This window comes from Diabrotica virgifera, chromosome 1 (genome assembly GCF_917563875.1).
Source record: "Diabrotica virgifera virgifera chromosome 1, PGI_DIABVI_V3a".
Classification (NCBI taxonomy): Eukaryota; Metazoa; Arthropoda; class Insecta; order Coleoptera; family Chrysomelidae; genus Diabrotica; species Diabrotica virgifera.
Genome location: NC_065443.1, coordinates 7,694,029 through 7,721,494, shown reverse-complemented (window position 1 = coordinate 7,721,494; position 27,466 = coordinate 7,694,029). Strand labels below are relative to the sequence as shown.

Here is a 27,466-nt window from a genome sequence, read left to right as displayed (position 1 = left end):
TAGTCATTGGTCCACCGTTAGAGCCCTATGTTTTCTATTATTTAGACGATATTTTGGTTGTCACTCCTGATTTTTCCCTTCATATGGAAATTTTAGATAAGTTATTTTTACGTCTTAAGGAAGCTAATCTAACGGTCAATCTGGATAAATGTCAGTTTTGTCGCCCTAGTCTTAAGTTCTTGGGTTATGTTGTGGATAACCAGGGGCTGAGGACTGATCCTGAGAAAATAGTTGCTATCAAAAATTTTCCTATACCAAAGACCACCACCCAAGTCCGTAGGATATTGGGAATGTGTGGCTATTATCGGCGATTTGTACCGTCCTACTCTACTTTGTTGTCACCTCTTACTGATCTTTTGAAGAACAGGAAAAAGGGACAGACCATTACTTGGACTCCTGAGGCTGACGAAGCTTTTAGGCGCGTTAAAGATGCTTTAACGAGCGCTCCGGTTATGATGTCACCTAATTTTGATGAGCATTTTTATCTAATGACAGATTGCTCTAATACAGCTTCTGGAGGCGTATTATTTCAGTTGAAAGATGGCTCCGAACACCCCATAGCGTACACTAGTAAGAAGTTGAACAAGGCCCAGAAAAACTATTCAACTACGGAGAAAGAACTCTTAGCTATCATCCATGGGTTAGAAGCTTTTCGTTATTATCTGGAAGGTCGTAATTTCACTATAATTACTGATCATAGTTCCTTAGTATGGCTTCATAGTATGAAAAACCCTTCACAGAGGCTTTCTCGATGGATATGCAAACTGGCTGCCTATTCATATAAGATTGTCCATAGAAAGGCAAACGGGGTAGTGGTCGCAGATGCTCTTTCACGTGTCCATGATATTAATGTCCTAGATCTGTCCTCTTTAAGTCCTGATATGTGGTATCAGAATATGATTGATAGGGTCACTCAAGACCCACAAAAATATCCTGATTTTAAGGTAGAGAATAATATTCTGTACAAACACATCTTAAGTCCGATAGAGTCCTTATCCAATATGTCGGAGTGGAAAATAGTTGTACCTACGCCAAATAGGGAAAATATTCTGCATATGTTTCATGATGAAGTTACGGCGGGTCATTTTGGTTTTTATAAGACTTATCACCGTATTGCCGAATTATATTATTGGCCTGGTATGCGGAAGTCTATAAAAAGGTACATTTCTAAATGCATGGTTTGTGCTACTTGTAAACCAAGTAACCTACCACAGGCTGGACTTATGGGTTCCTTCAGGAACATAAATTTTCCCTGGCAGATGATCTCAATGGATCTCATTGGACCTTATCCTCGGAGTTACAAGGGTAATACCTATTGCCTGGTAGTTGTGGATTATTTCACTAAATTTCCTTTAGTTTGTCCCCTTCGCCAGGCCACAACTCCAGCAATTTTAAAATATTTGGAGGAACAAGTCTTTTTGGTGTATGGTGTTCCTCAAATTGTGTCATGTGACAACGGTCCTCAGTTTGTATCGAAGGCCTTTAAAGATCTTCTAGCTAAATATAAGGTTCAAAAGACCTTTTATAATGCTGCCTACCATCCACAAGCAAATCATACTGAGAGAGTAAATCGCAGTATTGTCACAGCTCTAAGGTCCTATACTTACCCTGATCACAGAGCTTGGGATCAATATATTCATTCCATAGCTCAAGCCATAAGGACTTCTGTCCATGAAGTTACCCAGTGCTCTCCAGCATATTTGAATTTTGGTAGGAATGTGGCTTTATCAGGTGATTATTTTGGTGTAATTTCAGACAATTCCGAAAATCTTCCTCAAATATCTGAGAAACTTCATCGCTTAGATGATCTCCAGACGTTACCTCATATTTTCGCAGACATTAGGAAGAAGTTAAAAACTTCTTACCTAAGGAACCAGCAGCACTATAATTTGAGGAAACGAGATCTGCGATTCTTTGTTGGTGATCGAGTCTTAAAGCGCAATTTTGTCAAATCCAATAAGGGTGATGCCATTTCTGCAAAGTTTTGCCAGAAATATGTCCCATGTACTGTCTCAAGGGTAATATCTCCTTTGATTTATGAATTAAAGGACAATTCGACTAATAAGCGAATTGGTCAATTTCATGTAAAGGATTTACTGCCTGACAACACCATGGACGATGTGGATTCTTCAACTTCATCGGAAGAAGATTAGCTTAACAGGGTTGTTTAAGCTAATATCTTCCTGTGTTTGCCTTTAATTAGTTTTATTATGGTATAGTATTTTAGTTTAAATTGTTAATCACCAGATAATGCCTGACCATAGCAATTTTTATCCTTCGGCATGGCTTGATGATTTCTCACGTATTAGTTATTAGGTACCGAATTCTTGTGTAATACCGCTTGTATGAGTTTATTATTATTTTTTTGTATTATAGATTGCATTTGAGTCATTATCGACAAATATTCTCAAATACTAATCCAGCCAGTAGTATTACCAAGTTAATAACCTCCACTTGTACTCTTAGTTTTGTACTCAACCTCTCAGAATAAAAGGGCTGTTGATTATTATATATTAAGATATTTGGATGTGTGGGCTCATACAAGTATTCTTGCTTAATATAGATGGAGCTATGTTACACTACCATATCTTAGATTATGTGTTATATCTTGGATATTTGATTACATACCTATTATTTTTTTTTTATTGTTTTTATATCATGTCATTGGATTTGCCATATTGGAAAGAAGTTGTGGTTGTTAATTTGTTATTGGGTTACTTTATTGATATTTGTCACAGGTACCTTAAATACTTTATATTAATTCGGATTCTTACTTCCTCCACAGGATGATTCTGGAATGAATTTGGAATTTTGATTTATAAATGAATTCTTGAGTCCTTCATATTTCTTCTTATGAACTAGTCTGTTAATGCTCAAAGTTGGTGAATACGTGGGTTCGAAGTTCAGCAACTGATCACTGCTATCCGATTTCGTAATCCATGTCTTTCTTGTCAGAGTAGGCAGATGTTTATCCATGATAATATTTCTGGTTGGGAAATGGTGTACAACACTTCCTAACCATTCTTGTGCAATTGTTCCAAATATTCCAGGCACATTTTCACACGATAATAGGGAAGTCTAGTTTGCTTATTTTATGTCTCTTAGTTCATAGTATATTGATGCTTGACTTTCCATAGACGTAGAGTCGTAATGTTAGTGATTAACCCACTGGGACAAATTATTGATTTTCTTTTTAGTAGATTCCCTCTTCTTTCCTTAGGCATTAATTGTTGCTTAGATTCAGGAATATCTCCTGGATAATCCTATGTATGTTCACATGAATATACAGTCTTATGAAAGATTGGGAGCTCGTTCCCGTCATATTTTGTATTTACCATGGAGTCATAGAACTTATAAGTTCATCCTTTATTTTTACTATTTAGTTTCGATAGGCTCATATTACCGGATGAGGGTAGATCTAGAGCTAATTTAGTTAGTTATTTAGTATTAGTGAGAATTGGTCCATAAATCTTCCTGATCGTTCTTCTTTGGATATGCTCCTATAAATCTGGTGTCCATTGCTAGTCCGATTTTGGATTAAGTGTCCGATTCTTCACTTATTTTGTTTATTTGGTTGTATAGGTTCGTATTACCGGATGTGGGTGTACGTAGACCTAATTTATTTATATGATTTAGTATGGATGTGAATTGGTCCATAAATCTTCCTGGTCGTTCTTCATTGGATATGCTTTTGTGAATCTGTTGTCCATTGATAGTCTGACTTTGGATTGAGTGTCTGATTCCACAGTTATTTTGGTTAATGTGTTTGCATTCCTTTGGTATGTTCACTATTTATATTAGTTGGTATTGGTGAAAATTATTCTATAAATATTCCTAGTTGTTCTTCTCTGGATATGCTATTACGAATCTGGTGTCCATTGCTAGTCCAATTTAGGATTGAGTGTTTGATTCTTCACTTATTATAGTTATTGATTTCATTGGTGACTTTAGTATATGTACTTGCGTTATGGTATGAATTGGCTCTCACCTTTGCCTGGTTGTTCGTCCTTGGATATACTCCTTATAAATCTGATGTCCATGGATAGTTCAACTTTGGATTTACTGCCAATTCGACACTTATTTGTCATTATAAATTATGTCTCATCTTTAGCACTTTTACTAGGACTTCGGGTCATATTTTGCAATTTCCGTTATTTGCTGCAGTGACCATCCTACTTTCCCTTGATTATTAGTGGTGATTATTTGTAATCTTGCGAATCAACGGGGAATGATACACTAAGCACTACTACTCTAGTTTAATATTTTGAAAAAAAAAAAAAAAATTTTTTTTAAATAAAATTTTTTTCTGGTGGTTGAAAGGGAATGTGACGTTCCGCCCCTTATAGAATCGATTATTGATGGGAAGATATTATTTAACTATCCAAAATATTATTTAATTATTTTCAGAATTATTTTCTTTCAATGTTTATTCAAATAGAACTTAAACCCATCTCAGAATTTTTAAATGCTTGATGACGTCACATTTAAAACGTGGCAACATTGGTTTCCCCACTTTGACAGCCAATGCTTAGTCGAGGGGTACGAAGGATTCAGCTGTGAACGTGAGCCTTGGATTGCCATTGTTTCTCGAGTGTTCGGTCTGAATCGTAGTGTGCGGGGTCATTAGACTCAATTATTCACCTCTAATTCTCAGTTCCAAATTGATTAAATATTACAATAAAAGTATAGTGAAGTTATCCAGCAGCAGTGGATTTGAAGAATTTTAGAGCATACTATATCCAATGAGTTCTACCCCGGTAAATACACATTTTATTAAGTATTTTATTCAGCCATTTTGGAAGTCCTTGACATTTGCTAACTAAGTTTCACATAGTCTATTTTCATGGTTTTTATGTTTTATTTTCATGGATCAAACTCATCTAGAGATAATTCAATATTCGTTGTTAATTTGTGCTTCCAGTTGGAAAATAGAGCTAATTTAAACTCCATTTTTTATATTCCTTTCAAGTCTACAGAACTCCTATCTTTTGAACGATGATCAAATAAGTATCCATCGCTTAGTCTTACTATATTTCATCCTTGTATAATATATCTATATACCGGTGTATATATTATAATAAAATATTCTTTCACAGTAATTATATTTTGTATTTCAATTGGAAATTACTTGTGTTATTTGACCAAGGTCATCTGATAGCAACCTGATAAAAGGTCAAGCTGTCTAGTCATTCAAGTTTTTGGACTTAATGACCTATTTCTTCTTATTCCCATAGGAATAAAAACACCTCCTCGTATCTCTTGCTTCTTTTTTTTGACATTGGTAGATTGGTAGTAACACCACACTGTGTTTTTTTTAGCACCTACCATGAAATCTTAAAGCCACCCTACAACAACACCAAGGCCAGACCACACAGAGAGAAACAATCAATAGGCGACCAGCCTGGATTATTTCCACATTTTCTTTTTTTGAGTACCTCCAGCTGCTTTCCAACAGTTTTGAGTACCTTCAGCTGCTTTCTACTAGTCTTCCTCTCCTGTACCTCCAGCAGGACAGCTGCTAGCGAGAGTTAGCACCCTTGGGTGCTCATTACATCAACTTCAAGATTAGGAAAGAGTGGTTTGTTTGGGAACATTTACTGTGCTCTTATTAAAGACAGACTGGTTTTGTGATATTTAGTACATTTTTTTTTATAGTTCAATTGCACACACATTTTTCCTGCTTTATATTTTTTATAGGTTTTTTTTTCTTTACAACATAATATTTAATTGATAGCGTTCCCCAACACTCTGCAATCTATAAAGGTATAAATTTCTGAGCTCAGATATTTTCCCTGATAATAGTAGTCGGTACTCTTATCTTGATTATTTTTAGGCTGTGTTCCACTTTTGTATAATTATTTAAACTCATTCCATTATTTTAGTATATGTTTAATTAAATTTTTAAAAATTAACTTCACATATTAGTCAAAATTGTAATTATTAACTTTATTTAACTTGAACTTATTAACTTTACTTAACTTTAACTTATTAACTTTATTTAACTTTAACTTTAATTTATTAAATTCATATGAACTTCTGGATTCTAATCCCTCAGATTAGTTTTTGGTTTCACTTGTTATTATTACTATTATAAACCACGAGTTAGGAAAAGGATCTGTGTATCCACTCGTAGGTTTATTTATTCAATAAGGCTTGTGCCTGTCCCACTCACAGTGAGGTATTTATATGTTATATATAGTATCAGGTAGTATTTAATTAAGGTGTACGTATTATAAACGTACAATTATTATTTGGTGAGGGTTCTACTAACCTAGTTGTAAGTTGTACTTCCTGTATTAGAGGTACCCGTAGTCAGTTTTTCTAACCTTATAAAGAGTATTCTTAGATCATAGTTGTATGATGATTTTGTAATTGACTTTCACTAGTATCACTTTTTCCTGTCATGTTAGAGTTACACACTAGTTACTTGTCCTAACTCAGAGATTGTTAAAAAGATCTAGTAGTTACATTCAATAAATATACATTTATTGTGATTTTTTTTCTTATTACTCCTTTATTTTTAGTAGTATATTTTATAATTTAATAATCTTTAATAACTTTTCACATACTTGTACTACAAATTTAACATACTCTATAGCAGCGTAGAATACCTGGAAGAGCGTTAACCTAGTTATCCTTCTTCTGGCGCCCAAAAATTCATTCTATTTTCAGTATATTATTATATTTACTCTATCTATTTTCTGAACATTATCTTCATATCTTCTTTTCGAGCCATCATTGTCACTTCCTTTAATCTATTGTCTGGCCAAAAATAGCCGTGCAAATTGGCCGAATCCTTCCTTGAGTGTCAAGTGGCCCTTCTCATACATATTTAGCTAGCCATTCAAGTTATATCTATCTATTAATGATTTCTCATCTCTAGTCCTGTATCAATTCGATATTCTTTGTCTTGGCATCCTTCCATACAAATACTACTACAAAGTTGTATTTTAGTTACTCCAGCTTCTTCAACGGAGAAGCCACACATTTTTGTCCTTTGGCTACATTAAGTAGATCTTCTTCTTTTTACTACTTCTGTTGGAGTTTACCACTCCCTTTTCATTCACTCCAACAGAAAATCATCAGCTAGTTGTTACAGTGTGTTGTGTGACAAAAAAATTCCAACGAAGCTGAAGGGAAAATTCTATAAAACAGCCATAAGACCGGCTATGATGCACGGAACTGAATGTTGGGCAGTGAAAAAGAAAGAGGAACAACGAATGCATGTGGCGGAAATGAGAATGCTTAGATAGATGAGTGGAGTGACAAAGAAGGATAAAATTAGAAATGAGTATATTAGGGGAAGTCTAGGTGTGACACCAATTGATGACAAAATGAGAGAGCATATGTTAAGATGGTTTGGTCATGTTCAACGTCGAGACGTTAATCACCCAATACGAAGAATAGCTGAAGTGCAGATTCCTGGAAGGAGTAGGAGAGGAAGACCAAAGAAGACCTGGGGGAGACGATAAGGCAGGACATGTTGGTAAAGGGGATTAACATTGATACGACCCAAGATAAAATTGTATGGAGAAATGCAATTAGGGAAGCCGACCCCGCATAGGGATAAGGCAAAGAGAATGATGAACGTAAGTGATAATTAGCGGCCCTATCTTGAGCGTAAGTGATAATTAGCGGCCCTACGTTGAGCTGGGCTAAGCTGGAGCTTAAGATTTGTTGGTAAAACCAGGCATAAATGCTTTACACGCTTTTAAAGTACTTTTCTCTTCAGGGGTATTAAAGCCCTGGAATTTTTCCAATAGCAATAGAATACAATAAACAAAGATAACAATATGATAAATGACAGTAATTAGCTTGTATGTATATACCTCTTACCTTTGTTAAAGTAATTATGAAGCCTCTGATAGAAGTCACTACAATACAACCAACCAGATAAAAGGAAACCTGTTGTGACCAGAAGTCTACGTCAAAGTTCCAACCCATCCAATGTATGGCTATCTCAATTCCCCTTGTGACTGGGTCCTTCTTCCCTACTCTGTCAAATACAATATTAATTGTACACTAAAAATTAAAAAAAGTAGTCAAGAAATAGGGAAAAACAATCGGATTTGCTTACAATGAATATTTTCCATAGGCAGTACCCAGAAAAGATGTATCCGAGAAAATTAAAATATATGCCTTTCCATGTTTTCGACCACTCTATTCTTTCCAACATATTTCTGTTTTCGTGGACTTCTAAGAACAACGTTCTACTTAAAGCTTCCAATCCTTCTGTTTCCAATCGAAGTTGAGAAATATCTGTAAGTCAAAAACCGCAATTGAAAAAAAAAAGAATAGCAACATAACTATCATACTCAAAATTAGCTTGTGCAGAGATGCTCCTAAAGGGGTTATAATATATCATGTGTAATAATATGTAAAAATCATTAAGAAATAGTGAAGGACACAATATCAGTGGCGATGCAGCAATAAAAGCAGACTGGAAAAACTATTTCGAGGGTCTGCTAACAGAACAAGTGCATACAAAAAGCCCATGCAGTATCAGATATCGAGGTAACAGTTCAGAACCAGAGTAATGAATTAACATATCCACCCACAAGACAGGAAATAATGCATACCGATAATAAAGCCCCAGATATTCACAACATACCAGCTGAACTTCTTAAAATTGGAGGGCACACAATGATAAATTTCATAAACTAAGAACAGATGTGGAACTTATAAGAAATTCCGGGAGGTTGGAAAAAAGCAATTATATGCCCAATCCATAAGAAGGGAGGCAATCTCAGCTACAAAAACTGCCGAAGGATATCCTTACTATGTGTGAGCTATAAGGTGTTTATGTGGATCATAAACAGGAGATAAGGGGCCGTCCATTAATCACGTGATTTTTTTTCGACATTTTTAAACCCCCCTCCCCATTGGTGATACATGGTGAGGTTTAAGACTTGCCCCCCCTCCTACATCACGTGTATTTTTTAGGACAAAAAATCTATTTTTTTAATATCTACAAAATATACGTATAGCAGGTAGATAAGTATCATCTAATTTTTTTATAAAAAATTTAAGACTACAATAATGTTTAGAGGTAGACAGAAAGGTTGCAGGTTGTTTTTGACTGACAAAAATAATGAAAAAAAAGCGAAAAACATTTTTGTACTAAATTAGTTTTAAATACTAAATGTATTATACATAAACATTATTTAATGTACGGTATCCTCGGATCACTAATGAACAAGACTTTCTTCAACACCAATAACTGGATAAGCATCTAGCAAGTCAGTTGTTGCGTTGTTGGCACAGTGCTTTGTTGAAGATCAACATCAGTTTCATCAAGCCACACGGCGTCATTATTTTCGCGCACTACGCAGAGTATCTCTCTCGAGTGCTCTCGATCTACCGTCCGATCGTCGCGTGACGATGCAGGAAAGACGAACATTGTGCATCTCTAGAGTGTGCTCAGATTCAATTGCTTGTGACAAGTAGGTATTCACATGCCATTTAGCTTTTTTCTTTGTACAGAAGACCGTAGCAGAAGAAATGGAGCATGATAGATCTTGTCATCATGCTCTTGAGGCTCTGGAATATATAGGTCACCGGACGACTGCAAAATCGGGTAAGGAGGTATAACAAAGCGTTCCGAAAGAATGAATCGTATTATCCGCATATTATATACCTAAAGCAAATATTGACTTTCTCACACATGCTCGCTATACCACTGCTGGGAAGACAGATCTGGAATAAAACTTTCAACAATGTTATCTGGCTTGACATACTCTGCTACGACGCCATGGCCGTCAATAACCATATTACTCCATACTTCTGAGAAAACTTCACCAGCCTTCTGAAAGTTCTTTTTTTTTTTCATTCATTAAATCTTTTGTTCTCCATTGTTCATCCAAATGGGTTCCATAAGAATCATGCGAAAGTGTAAGTTCAGATAATTCCCGGTTGAAAGGCGCCATTCTTCTCTCAGCGCGATTGAAGGCGCTTATACCAGGTGCATTTGTACAGATAAAATTGCTCTAGATCATGCTTGACAAAGTTGTGTAGGGCATGGGCAATACTTTTGAAGTATTGATACATGAGATAAAATAGTGAATTTGTTAATAGAATGGTATAATATTTTGATCACCCTGTACAAAATTTTGTAACAATAAACATATGTTTGAATATGTCAAATACTCTATTGTTAAGATCCAAGAAGAACTGTGCCTCCGATACTCCGATTCTTAGATTCGTAGATATTCAGTGCCAAAACAACAGAATAACTTACACTACTTTACCAATTTATCAGATAGTAGGTATAATACATATTACAAATGTATATTATGTTAAGACTAAAAGCCCATATCGAAGACGGCAGAGTCCTGACCAGTATTCCTAAGTGGAAACATCTGGTGGTGCATTCAAAACAAAAGAATTCGTAAAGAGTCCTTTCTTATCTAAGCACTTAAAATAATTACCATGTAAAGTATCCCATGTCGCTACAGAAATTTGGGTCGAACCAAAGAAAATTAATGTGTCGTTGGTTTATATAATATTAGAATGATAAATGATTTTTTTTTATCAGTCACACCAATGACACTTTCGATTTTTGTGTGCATTTGACGAAAAAATAAATACATGTAACGCCACTTTTCAGTTGAGTTTCGGACATTTTCCTTAAAAAATAAATACACGTGATATTATTACTAGACCCCCCCTCCCCCCTTTGATGTTTCGTGATTTTTTATGGAACCCTCCCCACATTTCGAGCCTCACGTGATTAATGGACAGCCCCTAACGTCCCTTCACGGAGCAATTCATAGGAAAATACCAGGACTGTCTACTATTGACCAGCTATTCAACATACAACAAATATTAGCCTTGGACCACGACATACATAGATATGTACCAAATCTTTGTAGATTTTCCACAAGCATGTGACAACATAAACAAAGATAAGATATACTTAATTATGCGAGATTTTGGTAGACCAAGTAAATTGGCAAAATTTATATGGAGCTTGAAGAAAATTCAAAAGACATGAGGCTAGCCGTCAACCTAGTTAAAACTAAAGCACTAATTTCCCTAATACAAGCAAGGAAACTTGCAGAAATTGACAACAGGCAAGGCAAATATTGAAGTGCGAAATTCGACAAAGTCAGTATAATGCTTGCTAACAAAGTATACTTTTCTCTAGTGTAGATCTACATCTACAGGGAAATAAAGTTTAAAATATATAAAAGTATCATACGACCAATAGAAACATATGGCATAGAAACATGGATCATGGCAGAAAAGACAGTAATAACTTTATCAATACGTATGAAAGAAAGATATTGGGAGCCACCTGCGACAATGGTATAGTATTACAACAGAATAATAATAGAATACCTTGCAGAACGCTTCGTGGAAACTAGGGCCTGATTTTTTTGGCTTTTATGCCATTGGATTTAATTGGACTAAGACATGCTACAGTGCTTACTTTCTTCGCTCCTGTTTACTCCTACTGATGATAAAATAGACCATAGACCTCTTTTCTTCGTTGCATCATTAACTTTTTCCATTGACTGTTTTTTAGCTATCGCCAGTTTCTTTTTTCTCAAAACAATCATGTCCATAGTTTGCATTAATCTCTTCTCTATAGTTAGTACATCTGCTTCTGAAACTTCCCTATAATATTTTATGTAATAGTTTTACTTGATATTTATTGTTTTTGATATATAAATTTATAATTTGAACCCTTAAGTGGTCGCTTGGCATACTTTGTACGTCAGACAAAAATATGGGAATATTTAAGCTAGGACCATTTCTTAAATACATGAGTACATAAACACGTCATATAATACCTATTCTATGTAAAGAATATAATAAGGTGTAAAGTACAAAGATAAAAAATAATTCAGCCGGCGTTTACGAACGCCGCCTTAGCGGAACATAAAATAAGATACAAAAAGGAAATTAATTTTAAGGACTTTCTGTTTGTCTTTGACACTTTATTGTGGTTGCTCTATGTTTTGTTTCGATGGCCCTGAATACACCTTCCTCTTGTTTGTTTGTGTAGTTTTTGAATCTCAGTATCTACTCCTTAGGGACTTTTAAACATATGCATTTTTCTACTTCTGCATTCACTTAATGATCACATACTCTTTGAAATATTTCGTTATCAATTTCCTGCTCTGAAGTGCAATCATGGCCACTGTATTCAATACATTCATTGGATGTACCGGGTTCAATATAACCTGTCTCATAATTTTGCTAGCTATATCCTCTCTTATCCCAACAATGACGTCTAATTTACAGGTATTTCAGACATGAGATTCATTGCATGAAAGATACCCCAATACAAACTAAATGAGAATCTTCTTGACAATGTTGCCACTCTTCACGGCATCGGCCGTGAAAGGTAGTATTAGCTCTGGTATTAGGCAGGTACTTGTAGAGGATTGTCGCTGTTAACCCATGTGGAATAGTGAAAGAGGATTTATTTATGATAATTCACAGAATGACAAACCCGCTTGCAATATACAACCATACTGATTATAATGTTTGAAACAGAGTGTAGTACTAAATTCGTAATGAGGAAGACTTACACTAAACTCCAACATAAAGAATGTATGGTAGGAGGATACAGGAGCGGCCTTGCCAATTTAATATCTGGACGTAAAGTGATGATGCTTTAAACAAGAATAGCATACTTTTTTTACATCTTAGCGTCCACTTAAGGGTTAATAAAACATTTAATCATCATTTCTGCTTTTCAATTTGACAAATAAACAGATAAAATAAATACATACACCCATAATACTGACAAAAAACTTTTTCAATAAATAAAATCATAGATTTTTACCTCATAAAATAAGCCATAGAAGTGTAAGGATAATTAACAGCACCAAATCCTGACAGTAAGGCCATAACAGTCACTCCTATTACTCCAATTCTCGATACCAGTTGTTCCATCGAAAGAACTCCTTGTTTTGGATTCAATATAGGAAATGGATCACCAATTTTCCAAAATACTACTAGAAATATCAACCATACTAGTAAAGTCAATCTCTTAACATAATCTGGTTTAACTGAAAATAAGATGTTAATTTTGTTAGAGTTTCTTCAAAGTGAAAAACTGGCTAGTATTCTACAGCCATTTTTATATGTTACAAGCCCTAACAACTAAATATTCGGACAAACGAAAATGTATTGAAGATGTTAATCTTCACAACCTTTCTTACTGAATTAAAGAATGATATCTCGTTCTTTCATTCAATAAAAAAAGTCATAAAGACAAATATTTTCAATCAATTTTTGTTTGTCCGAACATTTAGTTGTTAGAGCTCGTATATACATATAACTTGAGTGGTATTAAGTAAAATAATAAACTCACCATATCTAACACTACTTAGGCAGTAATATCCAATATAAAACGGATTCAGTACTATTACAACAAAAAGCATAAAATATAGCATGACATACCAATAGAAAAAACGAGAACTATAACAAAAAAAAAAGATCAATTAAAAGAGAGAACTTGTAATTTTGTAGCATAGTATTGAAATATGAAATAAGATCAATAGTTATCTTTTAATTCGCCCATTATGCTTATGTGGATATCCCATTCTTTTTTGTATTTAGTGTCCCTTCGTTTATATGCTGTACATAACATTTTCTTCTAATGTTTTCACTCCACTTTCGATCTCTCTGTGTATATCTGGTAATTCTTCTCAGTGCTCTCATCTCTGCCGTTTCCAGTAGTCTTTGTGTTGGGTCTTGTTTCTGATGCATGTCAGTATTGGTTTTACACTGGTTTTTATAAATAATTCTTGACTTGATCTCAGTGTTAATATGTCCCTTACTCCATATAGTGTATTATTAAGGAATCCTGCCAGCCTATTTACTTTTTGTAAATTGTAAATGGTTATTCATTTTTGATTTATTTTTTGTACTTGATCTCTCACTTTTGTCCAGGTTTCCATAACTGGACAGTATAATTTCAAGGTATTTTATTTCTATTACTTGTTCAATACTGATGCCATCAATAATATCCATTTTACATCTGATTGATTCTTTACTGATCGATTCATTTTAAGCTATCAATAATAACCAAACACGGTACTGTGTAGAACGTTTTTAAAATCGCTCGTAGTTATTTGCTATTTTTGCAAGGAAATAGTTATTTTTGTATTGTTTAATTGGCATCAATTTAATCGTCTAATTATAGTGGTAATATTAGTGAAAAATTAAAAACTGTGCAACATAAATTAAGCGAGTAATTAGAAGATATCTGGAAGCTGTTCTGCCGTATAAAACAGGTTAGTCAATAATTGTTTATCGTTACCAAGGTCAAACAGCTTTAAATATGAGTGATTGCCAGAATTGTCGATCAGCTTTAGGGTCTACGCCAACAACAATGTGTGACGGATGTCGATCTACTGTTCATTTGAAGTGTGTTGGAATGCAATCCGCCGAAGATGTTAGAATGACTAGAAATAAATCACGAAGCGTTAAGATTCTTTGTAATAATTGTTCAGGAAATATTGGTAATCTTGATCAATTAAAATCTTTTTTTGAAGGCTTTAAAAATGAGTTTGAAACTAAAATGTCAGAATTAAATAAAAAGTTTGATGATCTAAGCACACAAATTACAAACCAAAAGATGTCACCACAAACTTTTGAAGAAGTTGTTTCGGAGGCAACTGAGAGGATGGTGCGAGCTCAGAATATAATTATTGTTGGTGCTCCAGAAAGTACAGGCAGTATCGATCAACGTAAAAAGCATGATGAAGAATTAGCATCCGATATTTTGGGGGTAGTGTGTGGGAATTCAACCCCACATATTCCTGTTAGCATAACCAGAATTGGCAAACCTTCACCCAATAGACCAAAATTAATGAAACTTTCATTTAACAATGCATCAATTGCAAAGGATATTCTTAAACGCAAGAACTCATTAACGGGAACCCGTTTTGATAAATTTATTATTAGAGATGATAAAACACCTAAGCAAATGGAGTATTTGGATCAGTTGAGAAAGGAGCTAAATGATCGAAAGGCTAAAGGCGAGACTGATATTACTATAAAGTTCATCAGAGGAACCCCCTCTATTGTACCATCAAAAAACTGAAACAGTCAAATTTTCTTAATTTCTCTATATCTTATACTAATATTGATTCTTTAATGGCAAAACTCAATGAATTTGTTCCTTATATGGATTTAGAGAAGCCTGCTATTATGCTTATAACAGAATCCTGGCTTAAACCACATATACCTAATTCTATCATAGATGTACAAGGTTATACTATATTCCGCAACGACCGGCTTTCGACTGGAGGTGGAGTATGCATTTATGTGTTAGATTCTGTTTTTTCTCAATTTACAGTAACTGTTTTACCTTCCAATATTCCTGGCTTCGAGGCAATATGTCTTCTCTTTCATAATAAACACTTATCTTTTACGATTTGCTGTGTTTACAGACCGCCTGATACTGCTTATAATAATTATGTTCAACTTATTAATTTTTTATCCGTTCTAGCTTCAACTTACAAAAACCTAATTATTGCCGGTGACTTCAATCATAGAGATTTAAAATGGCCACATCCTGTACCTCAAAATGCTTCATCTAGACTTCTTCTTGATTTTGTACAAGATTCACATCTCCAACAAATCGTTACTGAACCAACTCGTTTCCGTTCTGGGCAGCAACCCTCCATCTTGGATTTAATTATTACTTCTGATAATGATTTAATAAACAATCTAGAATACTATCCCCCTTTTGCTAAATCCGATCATGCAATTCTTCAGTTCCAAATGCAGTTAATTCTTGTTACTGATCCAAAAAAATTATACTCATCAAGATATTTTATTGATTATAGAGGTATTAATCATGATGTGTCACTGGTTGACTGGGCTTCCGCCCTGTCGTTACCAAATGTACAGGAAAACTGGAATATTTTTCATGAACAATGTAGCAACATCATAAAAAAGAATACAAGCTCAAGACTTATAACTACATTTCCTTCTAAACCCTGGATTAATTGGGATATTCAAAGACTGATTAAGAGAAAGAAAGCTCTTTGGCAAAAGTATCAAAGATCACGTTTGGAGAATGATTTTGTTACGCATAGGAAAGTTGCCAATCTATTGAAAACAAAAATTTGCAATGCTAGGAGAAACTATGAAAAAAATATTATAGACAGCAATAATCCAAAGAAGTTTTATAAGTATATTAGAACTTCCATAAACACAAAAGTTTCTGTTCCTCAATTAAAAACAGACTCAGGTGATATTACAAATGATGATTTGAAAGTGGCTACAACTTTTGCTAGGAGCTTTTACGGATCTTTTACTTTAGAACCTGATGGCCCGCTCCCAGACTTACATTATGAACCCGTAAATCATAGTTCTATTACCTCAGTAGAATTTTCTCCTGATGATATTTTTAAAAAACTTAAAGAACTTGACACCAACAAATCTCCAGGACCAGATAATCTTTCTCCTACTTTCTTGAAATCATGTGCAAATGCTCTTAAATATCCACTCCATTTGCTTATGGAACAATCATTCCACTCTGCTACTCTGCCACTTATTTGGAAAGAAGCACGGGTGAAACCAATCTTTAAGAAAGGAGATAAACTCGACCCCAAAAATTATAGGCCTGTTAGTCTCACTCCAGTTATATCCAAAGTTATGGAATCAATTATTGTGGATAATTTACACATATTTTTGAACCAGCATCAAATAATCCCGAACGAACAACATGGCTTTACCAGTGGAAGATCGGTTGTTACCAACTTGTTATGTTGCCTAAATGACTGGACTGCCGAAGTAGATATGGGACAGGATATTGATATTATCTACTTAGATTTTAGCAAGGCTTTCGATAAAGTTCCAAGGGAAAGGCTTTTGAAAAAATTAAACAGGATTGGAATTCGCGGGCAACTGTTAAACTGGATTTCAGCCTTCTTAAGTGAAAGAAAATTTTCAGTAAGAATACAGTCTTCAAGTAGCCCCCTATATGACGTGATAAGTGGAGTCCCCCAAGGATCTGTTTTAGGGCCACTACTGTTTAATATATTTACATCGGAGCTAAAATACATCATTTCATCAAAGTTTTCGGTTTATGCGGATGACACAAAGCTGTACAACAATCCTAAAATAAACTCTCAGTGTTTGCAAAAAGACTTGGACAGCATTTCTCGATGGTGTACTGACTGGTTGCTACCGCTTAATATAGAAAAATGTGTCGTTCTTCATCTCGGCAAGAATAACCCTCGGTTAAATTATTTTATTAACGGCACCGTTTTAAAAAAGACCGATTGTCACTCTGATCTCGGCGTGTTAATAGACTCACAATTGTCCTGGACTCCTCAAACGTTGCAACAGTGTAATAAAGCCAATCGCATGGTATATCTTATTAGTAAAGTTTTTTCGTCCTGTGACAGTCGAACCTTAGCAAAATTGTATAAAACTTATGTGAGACCTATATTAGAATTTGCTAATTCAGTGTGGTGTCCGGTTCTTCAGCGTGATGTAAATATGCTGGAAAATGTACAGCGACGAGTAACACGGATCCCGTATTCATTGGTGCGTCCCTCATATGAAGATCGTTTAAGGATCATGGATTTAGTTCCATTATCCGCCCGAAGACTTAGAGGCGACTTAATTACAACATTCAATTCATTTCATTACGAAACTTCTTCACTCAGAAATTTCTTTACAATAAATACAGATGAGCGGTTAAGAGGCCATCCCAGAAAGCTAAGAAGAGAACTCTGCAGAACCAACATCAGGTTAAACTTTTTATCAAATAGGGTTGTTTATGCTTGGAATTCATTACCGGCTTATGTCGCTATGGCTCCTAGTACAAATAGTTTTAAGAATAGACTCGATAATAATTGATTGTATTTTTAATTTAATTATATGTAAATCAGCGTATTTAAGTGTAAAACAGCTAAGTACCAAAATTTGTTTAGCTTTTAGAGTATAATAGGATTCTAATCCTCTATTCTTATTGAATGTTAATAATAATAATAATAATAATAATATTGAGTCATCTGCGATCGAGTATTTTTAGTTGTTTTTTCCCATTCTGTTCATCTTTCGTTGTTGACACTTTTGATTTCATCCATGATTAAATTGAACAGCATGTGTACTGGGTGCCCCCATAAGAATGGCCCTCGGTCATATCTCAGGAACTGTTTATAGTACAGATTTAAGAAACAAATATTTATAACAAAAGTTGCATCGGAAAAAGCCTGGAAATTATTTTCATAATTGTAAGTCCACCGCTAGAGGGCGTAATTGAATATCAAAAATTAAAAAATCAAAATTTGCCTAATGAAAGGGTACTTAAAATCCCATCATCATATTCTTCATAAAATTCTGAGCATGTTTGATTTCACAAGTTTAAGTACATTTGCAAATAAGAGGTGGGGGTGAGTGGGAACCTTCTTATAAAAAAATGGCTGTAAGTCCGGTTCTGTTAAATCGAATTTTGCATACTTGGTGTTGTCGCAAACAGCTCTTTTTCGTCAATGTAAGTGTCTTATTTTCGAAATAGCCTAATAAGTAATATGCCAGCTAGGAGGCGTTATTTAATTATTTTCAGAAATCTAATTTTCTTTGGAAAATATTAAATACAAATATGCATTTTTAATTCTGTATTACAAAATCAAATCAAATTAGCAACAGAATACCGAAAACCGCATGTCGACACCTTTTTTCTATCTCGAGATATCTTAAGAAATGTGTAAATTTTAAACATAACTGTTACTGTCACTGGTAAACGAAGTTAAGGAAAAGTAGTGTGCTATGAAAAAAACAAATAAACATTTTCCAGATGTAAACGTATACCTATAATTAATTAAAACCACAATAAGACAAACAACACTATAAAATATAACAAAGAAATAAAAGCAACTACTTACTTAATGATGGCCTAAATGTTCAAATTGTTGTCCATCACTTTCGAAGCAAGCATTTAGTGTTTCAAGAGTAGATTGAACAGCAACAGATATAACTGTTTTAGACTTTTATTTATGAGGAAGGATTAAATATCTTGTTTTTGCCGCTAGGCCCACTACTCGAGAAAACATGATCTAGAGAATACAAAACCCCATTCAAAGCATTGCGAGAACAGAAATTGAGACAGCTGTTCAATCTACTCTTGAAAGAGTAAATGCTTGCATCGAAAATGACGGGCAACAATTTGAACATTTAGGTGTCCACTAAGTAAGTACAGTCCATCTAATTTACTTACCGTTGCACGTCATTATCTACGTTAGAGATCTAAGATGACATTGTTGCCCAATTACAAAAAATTCTTGAATTCATTTTAAATCAAATATATCACACAATTTTTGCGGAAGTGGATTATACAGCACAACAAATTAATATTCAATGTAAATAAATAAAAACTTTAGAAATAGAAAACAAGAATTAAGTTATAGTCTTACGTTAAAGTACATAATAAAAACAGTAAATATAATTAAATAAACACTTATAGTAAAGAATATAAATAACTAGGAAGTGTCATCACCGCAACTGTCAAATAAATGTTACCAATTTATGCCAAAATATCACCTGCGTTCGATTATAGTTACAGTGTATTCCGAACAAATGTGCTTCATAAAAACTCTTTATAATCCATTTATACAAATTAAATGAAACATATTATTGTGTATTTCTTTAAGTTAACATTAATAGATTATAAATATTATAATTGATTATAAAGTCATTAGTCAAGTTAAACAGTGTTTTTTGATCTCTGCTCGAATTATTGGATTTAAAGTGGTTTAAACTTATCTAAAATTTTCGTTCTTTTTGTGTATTGTTCTTCAAATGTATCTACGTTCATTGAAGAGATTAATTTTCTTGTTTTTGTTTGCAAGTCCAATCAATATTTGATAATATTATTTCATCTATTGTGTATACTCCTTATAAAAAGCTACTAATTAAGCCAAAAAAAGTGCCAACTGATAAGAACTTAATTGAGGTGATAGGTTTATTAGTCCAGGAATATTAGAACTGATATACTCACATTATATTAGCCCAGTGAAATTGGCATTATGGCTGCAAATAAGTGTTCAAAGTGCAATGAAGATATCAGTGATAAATCAGTGGCTTGTGACAGCTGTCATATTATTCTTCATCCGACCGAAGGATGTACTGGCTTAAGTGCTTCTGAACTTCGAGCTGTTGTAATCCAGAAGAGAACGTTGTTCTACTTTTGTTCTGATTGTCGACTGTCATTCAAAAGTGTGCCCAAAATTCTAAGAGAAGTTGAAAACCTGAAGTGCGAAGTCACCTTACTCAAAGCTGAAATCCAGATGCTAAAAGATAACAAGAGTAACTTTCCAATAACCGTTGACATCATAAATGAGCTACACGAACGCCAAAAAAGGTCAAATAATTTACTTATCTTCAATCTCCCAGAACCATCAACTTCAACTGAGGATATTAATCAAATAAAAACACTTTTATCTGGAGCGAGTGAAGGTGCGATAAGTGTCAACAGTAAACATATCTTTCGTTTTGGGAAGAAGAATAAAAACGGTCATAGACCAATTAAAGTCGTTCTTTCCTCGGCTCGCGAAGTGCATCAAATCTTAAGAAACAAAGTTAAATTAGGCCAGGCAAATAAAATATTTTTCCTATCTGATCAAACTCCCTGTCAGAAAAAGCAACTCGATTCAGTGAAAAACGAACTTAGAGTGCGTCAACAGGCTGGTGAGCAAAATTTAACTATTAAATACTTCAACAATACACCGAAAATCTGTAAAAAAAACTAAAACCGGGCAGCCCTATACTTTATTACCAAAATGTTAGAGGACTAAGAACTAAACTGTCTGACCTCAGCTTGAATGTCAGCAACTGTTCCTATGATATCATTATCTTAACTGAAACCTGGCTCACACCTGAAATTACGGATGCTGAACTTGGACTTCTCAACTACAACATCTACAGAACTGACCGCTCTAAGGACTCCAGTGTCTTCAGTAGAGGTGGGGGAGTGTTGATTGTCATTAAGAACTCAATTCCTTCTTATCAAATTCAGTCTGATCCTTCGATTGAACAGTTGTTTGTTCTCTTTAATAACAAATCTATAATCGGTACAGTATATTTTCCACCTAAATCTATAGCTACTTTATACCAATCGTACTTTGAACAGCTTATCACTATAAGCGAGCAATATGATAGAGCAAACCTTTTTCTATTGGGTGATTTTAATCTTCCATCTGCAGTTTGGGATGTCGATGATTATTGTTCCGTTGCTTCTCCTCAGCCTACAGCTACACAATCTGAAGCTGATTCTATTGAAACTATATCCAATATCTGTGCTTTTTTCAATCTCTTCCAGACCAACGAAATAACCAACGATAGAGGAGTTACGCTTGATCTCATTTTATCTCCATTGGGTATTGATGTATTGAAGGCTATCGACACTTTAATTCCAGTGGACACACATCATCCTCCGCTTGAATGCAGTTTGCCACTCAAAATCACAAATGATCATTTATCTGGTGAAGAGTATTATTATGACTTTGTTCATGCTGACTATGCAGCAATTCGTTCATCCCTTCAAGCAATTAATTGGGATGGTGCACTTCAAGGAAAAGTACTCTCTGACATGGTTTCTGTATTTTACGACATTTTTTATTCCATCATTGATTGTTTTGTTCCGCTAAAAAAAATCTGTGATAAGAAATATCCATGCTGGTACTCCTCTGAGCTAAAGAAGTTGCTTCACGAGAAGAAATCAGTGCACAAGATATATAAGAGCACAAGGTGTCCAGAAAGTTATGCAGCATTTAGTAACTTAAGAACTAGATGTAAATTTTTATCAAGACAGTGTTATGCTGATTACATTCAACGTACCGAACATTCTATTGTTAATAACGTTAAATCCTTTTGGAAATTTGTAAGTAGTAAAAGGGAAAATAACGCTATACCTAATACAATGACTCTTGGAGATCGTACTGCCTTCAATGGAACTGATATTGCTAATCTTTTTGCTAACCAATTCTCTTCCGTCTATACTAACCAATCCTTACATCCGCATGTAACCCAGATTTCACCTTTGGTTAATGTGTCTAATTATCACATTGAAATTTCAAAAATCTACGAAAAACTGTCTGAACTCAATACCAACAAAGGTCCTGGTCCTGATGGAATTCCCCCCACTTTCCTTAAAACATTCAGCTTCATTCTATCGCGCCCACTTTTTTATATATTTAATAAGTCTTTATCAACAGGGGAATTTCCAGACTACTGGAAAAACTCTTATGTCACTCCAATATATAAATCAGGTCGAAAATCGGATATAGGTAACTATCGTCCCATTTGTATTCTTAGTGCTATTCCTAAAGTTTTTGAGAGCATTATTTCCGATTATTTAAGTTATGACTTCTCGCCAATTATAGGGGCCCAACAATTTGGATTTACATCCAAAAAATCAGCAGAATTGGGTCTCATAACATATGTTGATTTTTTGACAGATGCTCTTGAGAGGGGTTTACAAGTTGACTCTGTGTATACTGACTTTTCCAAAGCTTTCGACAAAGTTAATCATGAGCTCTTGATTCATAAACTTTATTTATACGGAGTTGATGGCCTTATATTGAAGTGGCTCAAGAGCTATCTTACGCAAAGATCGCAAATTGTCAGGGTTAATCATCACTATTCTCATACCATCTCTGTTAACTCAGGTGTACCACAGGGATCACACTTGGGACCTCTGTTGTTTAATATATTTATCAATGATCTAATACCCTGTTTCCAAGTAAGTGAAACTTTGTTATTCGCTGATGATTTAAAATGTTTTAAAATAATCACATCTGAGGCTGATTCACTTAGTCTACAAGATGATATTGATCGCCTATCTAACTGGTGTATGCAAAATGGTATGTGTTTGAATGCATCCAAATGCCATATTCTTCGTTTCCACCGAACTCATCATCCAATCATCTTCGAATATAGTATAAATAATCTGACCTTACATTCTGCCTCTGAAACTAGGGATCTAGGTGTGATCCTTGACTCCGCCCTTAGCTATAAATCACACATTTACAGTACAATACAGAAGTCTATGAAGATGCTTGGCTTTATAAAAAGAACCACTAGAGACTTTACAAACATCTCAGCTATTAAATCTCTTTATTTCTCCCTGGTTAGATCTCATTTCGATTACTGTTCCACAATTTGGTCCCCCTATTACTTTACTCATAAACTGAAGATTGAGGCTGTCCAACACAATTTTCTGAGATATACTGCCAGTAAGTTGCATGTATACTATGACTATTCTGTATTAGAGCGCATACTGAACTTACCTCCTCTTGAGGTACGCAGAAAACAAAGAGACTTAATTATTTTATTTAAAATTATCAACGGGCTGTGTAACTGCCCCGAACTTCTCTCCAAAATATCTCTATTTGTCCCCAGTCGTTCGACTAGGCAGGTGCAAACCTTTTATGTCTCTTTTCATAGATTCAATTATTCTTACAACACATTTATTCCTAGAACTCTTCGATTAGCTAACTCATTAAATAACCTCGAAATTTTTAATATATCAGTTTCCCGCTTTAAAAACCTAATTTCTTCCCTAACTTTTTAACTTTTTAATATTTTCGGCCAGAGCTTTTGTATTGTGATTAGTGTTACATGACCTGTATGTATTAGATAACTTAAAACCGTTATACCTTACAACATTTCCGAATTGATTTAGGTAATATCTTTTGTTGGTAATTGTACTGACCTAATGTTATCTTATTCTTTTTTTCTTTCTTTTTTGTACTCATACGAGTTATTTTTTCTCAAACCACTTGGTTATATGTTATATTACGATAGTTTATGTTATATAATTGGTTAACATTAATGTTATATAATTGTATAATTATGTTATATAATTTAGAACACTGTAAAATTTATATCGGAATAGGGCTTGCCCGTGAATAAATAAATAAATAAATAAAAAAAAAAATAGAAATCTTTAAATATTATTTCTACGCGTAATATAATAAAATATGTCTAGTGGCTGTAATGCCAATGTACTCAGCAAAGTGATTCTAAAAAAGAACACACATACCGCCTAAATATTTCGTGTTGGTATCATGTGACGTCACGGGCTATGACGCGAATGACGTGCAACGGTAAGTAAATTAGATGGAGTATAGTTGCTTTTATTTCTTTGTTATATTTTATAGTGTTGTTTGTCTTATTTTGTTTTAATTAATTATATACGTTTGCATCTGGAAAATGTTTCTTTGTTTTTTCCATAGCACACTAATTTTCCTTAATTTCGTTTACCGGTGACATTAACAGTTTTTTAAAATGTACATGTTTCTTAAGATATCTAGAGATAAAAAAAAAGGTATCGACAAGCGGTTTTCGGTAATATGTTGCTCATTTGGTTTAATTTTATAATACAGGATTAAAAATGCATACTTGTATTTAATATTTTCCAAAGAAAACTAGATTTTTGAAAATAATTAAATAACTCCTATAAGACACTTATATTGACGAAAAAGATCTGTTTTCAACAAGACCAAGTATGCAAAATTCGATTTAGCAGAACCGGCCTTACAGCCATTTTTTTATAAGAGGGTTCCCACTCATTCCCATCCCTTATTTGCAGAGGTAGACTTAAACTCGTCAAATCAAATATGCACAGAATTTTATGAAGAATACGATGATGGGATTTCCAGTGCCCTTTCATTAGGAAAATTTTGCCCAATTATGCCCTCTAGTGGTCGACCTATAATTATGAAAATAATTTCCAGGCTTTTCCCGAGGCAACTTTTGTTATAAATATTTTTTTCTCAAAGCTGTAATAAACGGTTCCTGAGATATGGCCGAGGGCCATTTTTATTGGGACACCCGGTACATATTCCTGTCTTATTCTTATGCCTATGTCTATAAGTTCTGTAAGGTGTTCATCAATTCTGAACTTCATTTTATTATTTTGGTAGATGTTTCCAATAGTTTTTATGATATTTAGAAGAACTTCTCTATTTGAAGATGGATTACATCTTTGATTCTTACTCTGTCAAATGCTTTTTTCAAGTTAATCACACACAAAAATGCTGATTTATTATACTCTAGAGACTTCTGAGTAATTTGCTCTATGATAAATATTACATCTTTACATGATTTTTCAGTATAAAACCCTGTTCATCTGCTAAACTTATCCTTTGATTCATTAGTTATTATAAATTTTATTTTGTAAGTTTTAGGGTAGTATTTAACATTTAACAAATTTATACCTCTGTAATTTTCTGGCTGTTTTTTATCTCCTTTGAAACTTATACAAATCTTTCACTCTATGTTAGACACCACAATAAATTGGTACACTCTGACGACCTCAGCAGCTGACTGTAAGTGTAAGCAAAAACGGCGTAGTGGTTGTTGTATCCAGCAGCAATAAGGAACGCTCAGTAAATCTCATAGTGGTTGACGTCCAGCGCCAGCGAGTCATCTAAACACTACTGCTTACTCAGCTGTCCAGCCACTGAGGTTGTCTGAATGTACCCAATGTTATATGTTATACTAGTTTAATTATTGCCGTATAGATTTACCTAGAATCTAAAAATCCTAATATTTCAAATATAATCAATTCAAACATTGTGCAGGACAATGTAAGAGTGATGGAAAAGATCAGTTGAACCATAATGTGTCGTACTTCATAATTTTTAAAGAGCCTCTTCATAAAAAAGATCCAGGCCCCAACAAAGAATGTTATCTGAAAGCAAATTATTAGTTTGGGACAATTTTGAAAATAAGAGACATTAAACTTACTTGTGATGCGAGTATTATGATAGTATCTTGAAGGAAACTCATTTTTAGGTATATTCTATTTCATAAACTTTATGGCAAGTGTACTTATTTTAAATAGTTCCTTAGTTTTCATTGAAATATTATTAAATAATTGTAGAAACACATCATCATTATTAAATGAGGTTATGTTTATTCATTGTGTTTATTTTATTTGACAACATATTCTGACACAGAACGGTTGGTACGTAGCACAGAACAAAATTTTTTTTATTCTGTGATCTTGGCAGTCTTGGGGGTCCAGAAAAATATTTTATTTATATTTTGGATAAAAAATGGCGTCTTGGATTCATTGATAAAATCACAGAGGGCGCTAGCTGTTGAGGAAAAATAAGGGGGCATGAATTTGAAAATTAAACTTTAAGAAAAACTTGAAGAAAATCTTGAAAGAGCTCGCTTATGTTAGCGTGATTTTGATTTTTGTCATGGAATGAAGTTAATATACCTATCCCGCGGGTTTAATATTATACTTAGGTCTAGATGGATTGAATGCCCTGTTGGAACTTTTCTTTTCTATTTTCTGTCATGATTAAGAATTTTTATTAAATTAATACCTGCATATATATTTATGTGCATAATTACATTAACAATCAATATGTGTCGGTTACTTTTGTCAGGTCTTCGTTTACTTATTTGTTCTTTCAGGCTCTCCCGTAGTTTGTCTGTTAATTATGTCCATCGAATTAAATGTTTTTTCCATGTCTTACAAAACTTATGAATACTCCTTTAGTTTTCTGTAATGCTTTCTCTATTACCTGTTGCATATTGAATATGTGTTATACACTCTTCTGAATCTCCTTTGTTCATTGTTCTTTATAGTTAATGTTCTTTTTCTATTTTGATTTTTTCTTCCATTAGGTACTATGTAGTATAGTTTGCTCCTGCAATAATAGGTAAACTTATGCCTGTATAGTTCTGACGGTCTTTTGTGTTTCCCTTCTAGCGTGCACCGGTTTAATCATTAATACCTATTACATTTTACCATTCTCTAGGCAATACTTTTTTTCTTCCATATTAGATTTAGGATGTAGGGGAGAGTTGGGCAAAACCGAGTACCACTCCAAAAACCGTCTGTATCTTTTGTTATGTGAGAGTAGCAAATGTTTGCTGCAGATTGAAATATTCTCAAATGACTTAAGTTTGATATGCCAATGCCAATTTTTAAGAATATTCTTAGATTTTTAATTTTTTTTATTTTTATGAAAATATTGCAAAATACCTGGTTTTGTCCAACCGGTATGATAAAACCGGGTAGTAACTTAATTACCATGTAAAAATACTAATGATCAGAAAATAAAGTATTTATTAAAAGTATGTGAACAAAAATCGAAAATATATGAACAGAAGTCACAAATAAAAACTTCATTTACATCATCATAGGCACTACAGGCGTCATAAGCCCATTTGGTGCAACACACACATTTTATCCAGCCTTCCGTCGCATTATAATTTGAAAATAGTTAATTGTAATATAGACACGCATCGTCATTATTATCTTCTTCCTCCAAACTCTCCAAAATTTTGTTTTTGGTGCAGCCTTTTTTACCATGTTTTTTCTTTTTTTTTGTCCAGTTCATTTAGTTTTAATTTTTTTACGACTGGAGATTTTCTTAATTTTTCCTGCTAGCTTTCTTACTAGCTTTTTCAACAGAAGAAGCCACACGTTGTAGTTAACTAAAAGCAAAACACCAGTGCAGAA

The 27,466-nt window shown here is 33.9% G+C and overlaps 1 protein-coding gene across 1 annotated transcript in view; it reads right to left on the bottom strand.

The window, feature by feature from the left end:
* Positions 1 to 25,936, bottom strand: part of LOC114334606 (Golgi pH regulator) — a 36,742-nt gene extending 10,806 nt beyond the window's left edge. The window contains exons 1-7 of the mRNA XM_028284682.1: positions 25,732 to 25,936; positions 25,512 to 25,675; positions 13,328 to 13,434; positions 12,797 to 13,022; positions 11,432 to 11,619; positions 8,078 to 8,259; positions 7,837 to 8,022 (exon numbers count right to left, since the gene is read on the bottom strand). Of these exons, the coding sequence (XP_028140483.1) occupies positions 7,837 to 8,022; positions 8,078 to 8,259; positions 11,432 to 11,619; positions 12,797 to 13,022; positions 13,328 to 13,434; positions 25,512 to 25,675; positions 25,732 to 25,773 (1,095 nt within the window). The 5' untranslated portion in view covers positions 25,774 to 25,936. The remainder of the gene's footprint in view (positions 1 to 7,836; positions 8,023 to 8,077; positions 8,260 to 11,431; positions 11,620 to 12,796; positions 13,023 to 13,327; positions 13,435 to 25,511; positions 25,676 to 25,731) is intronic.
* Positions 25,937 to 27,466: the final 1,530 nt, after the last annotated feature.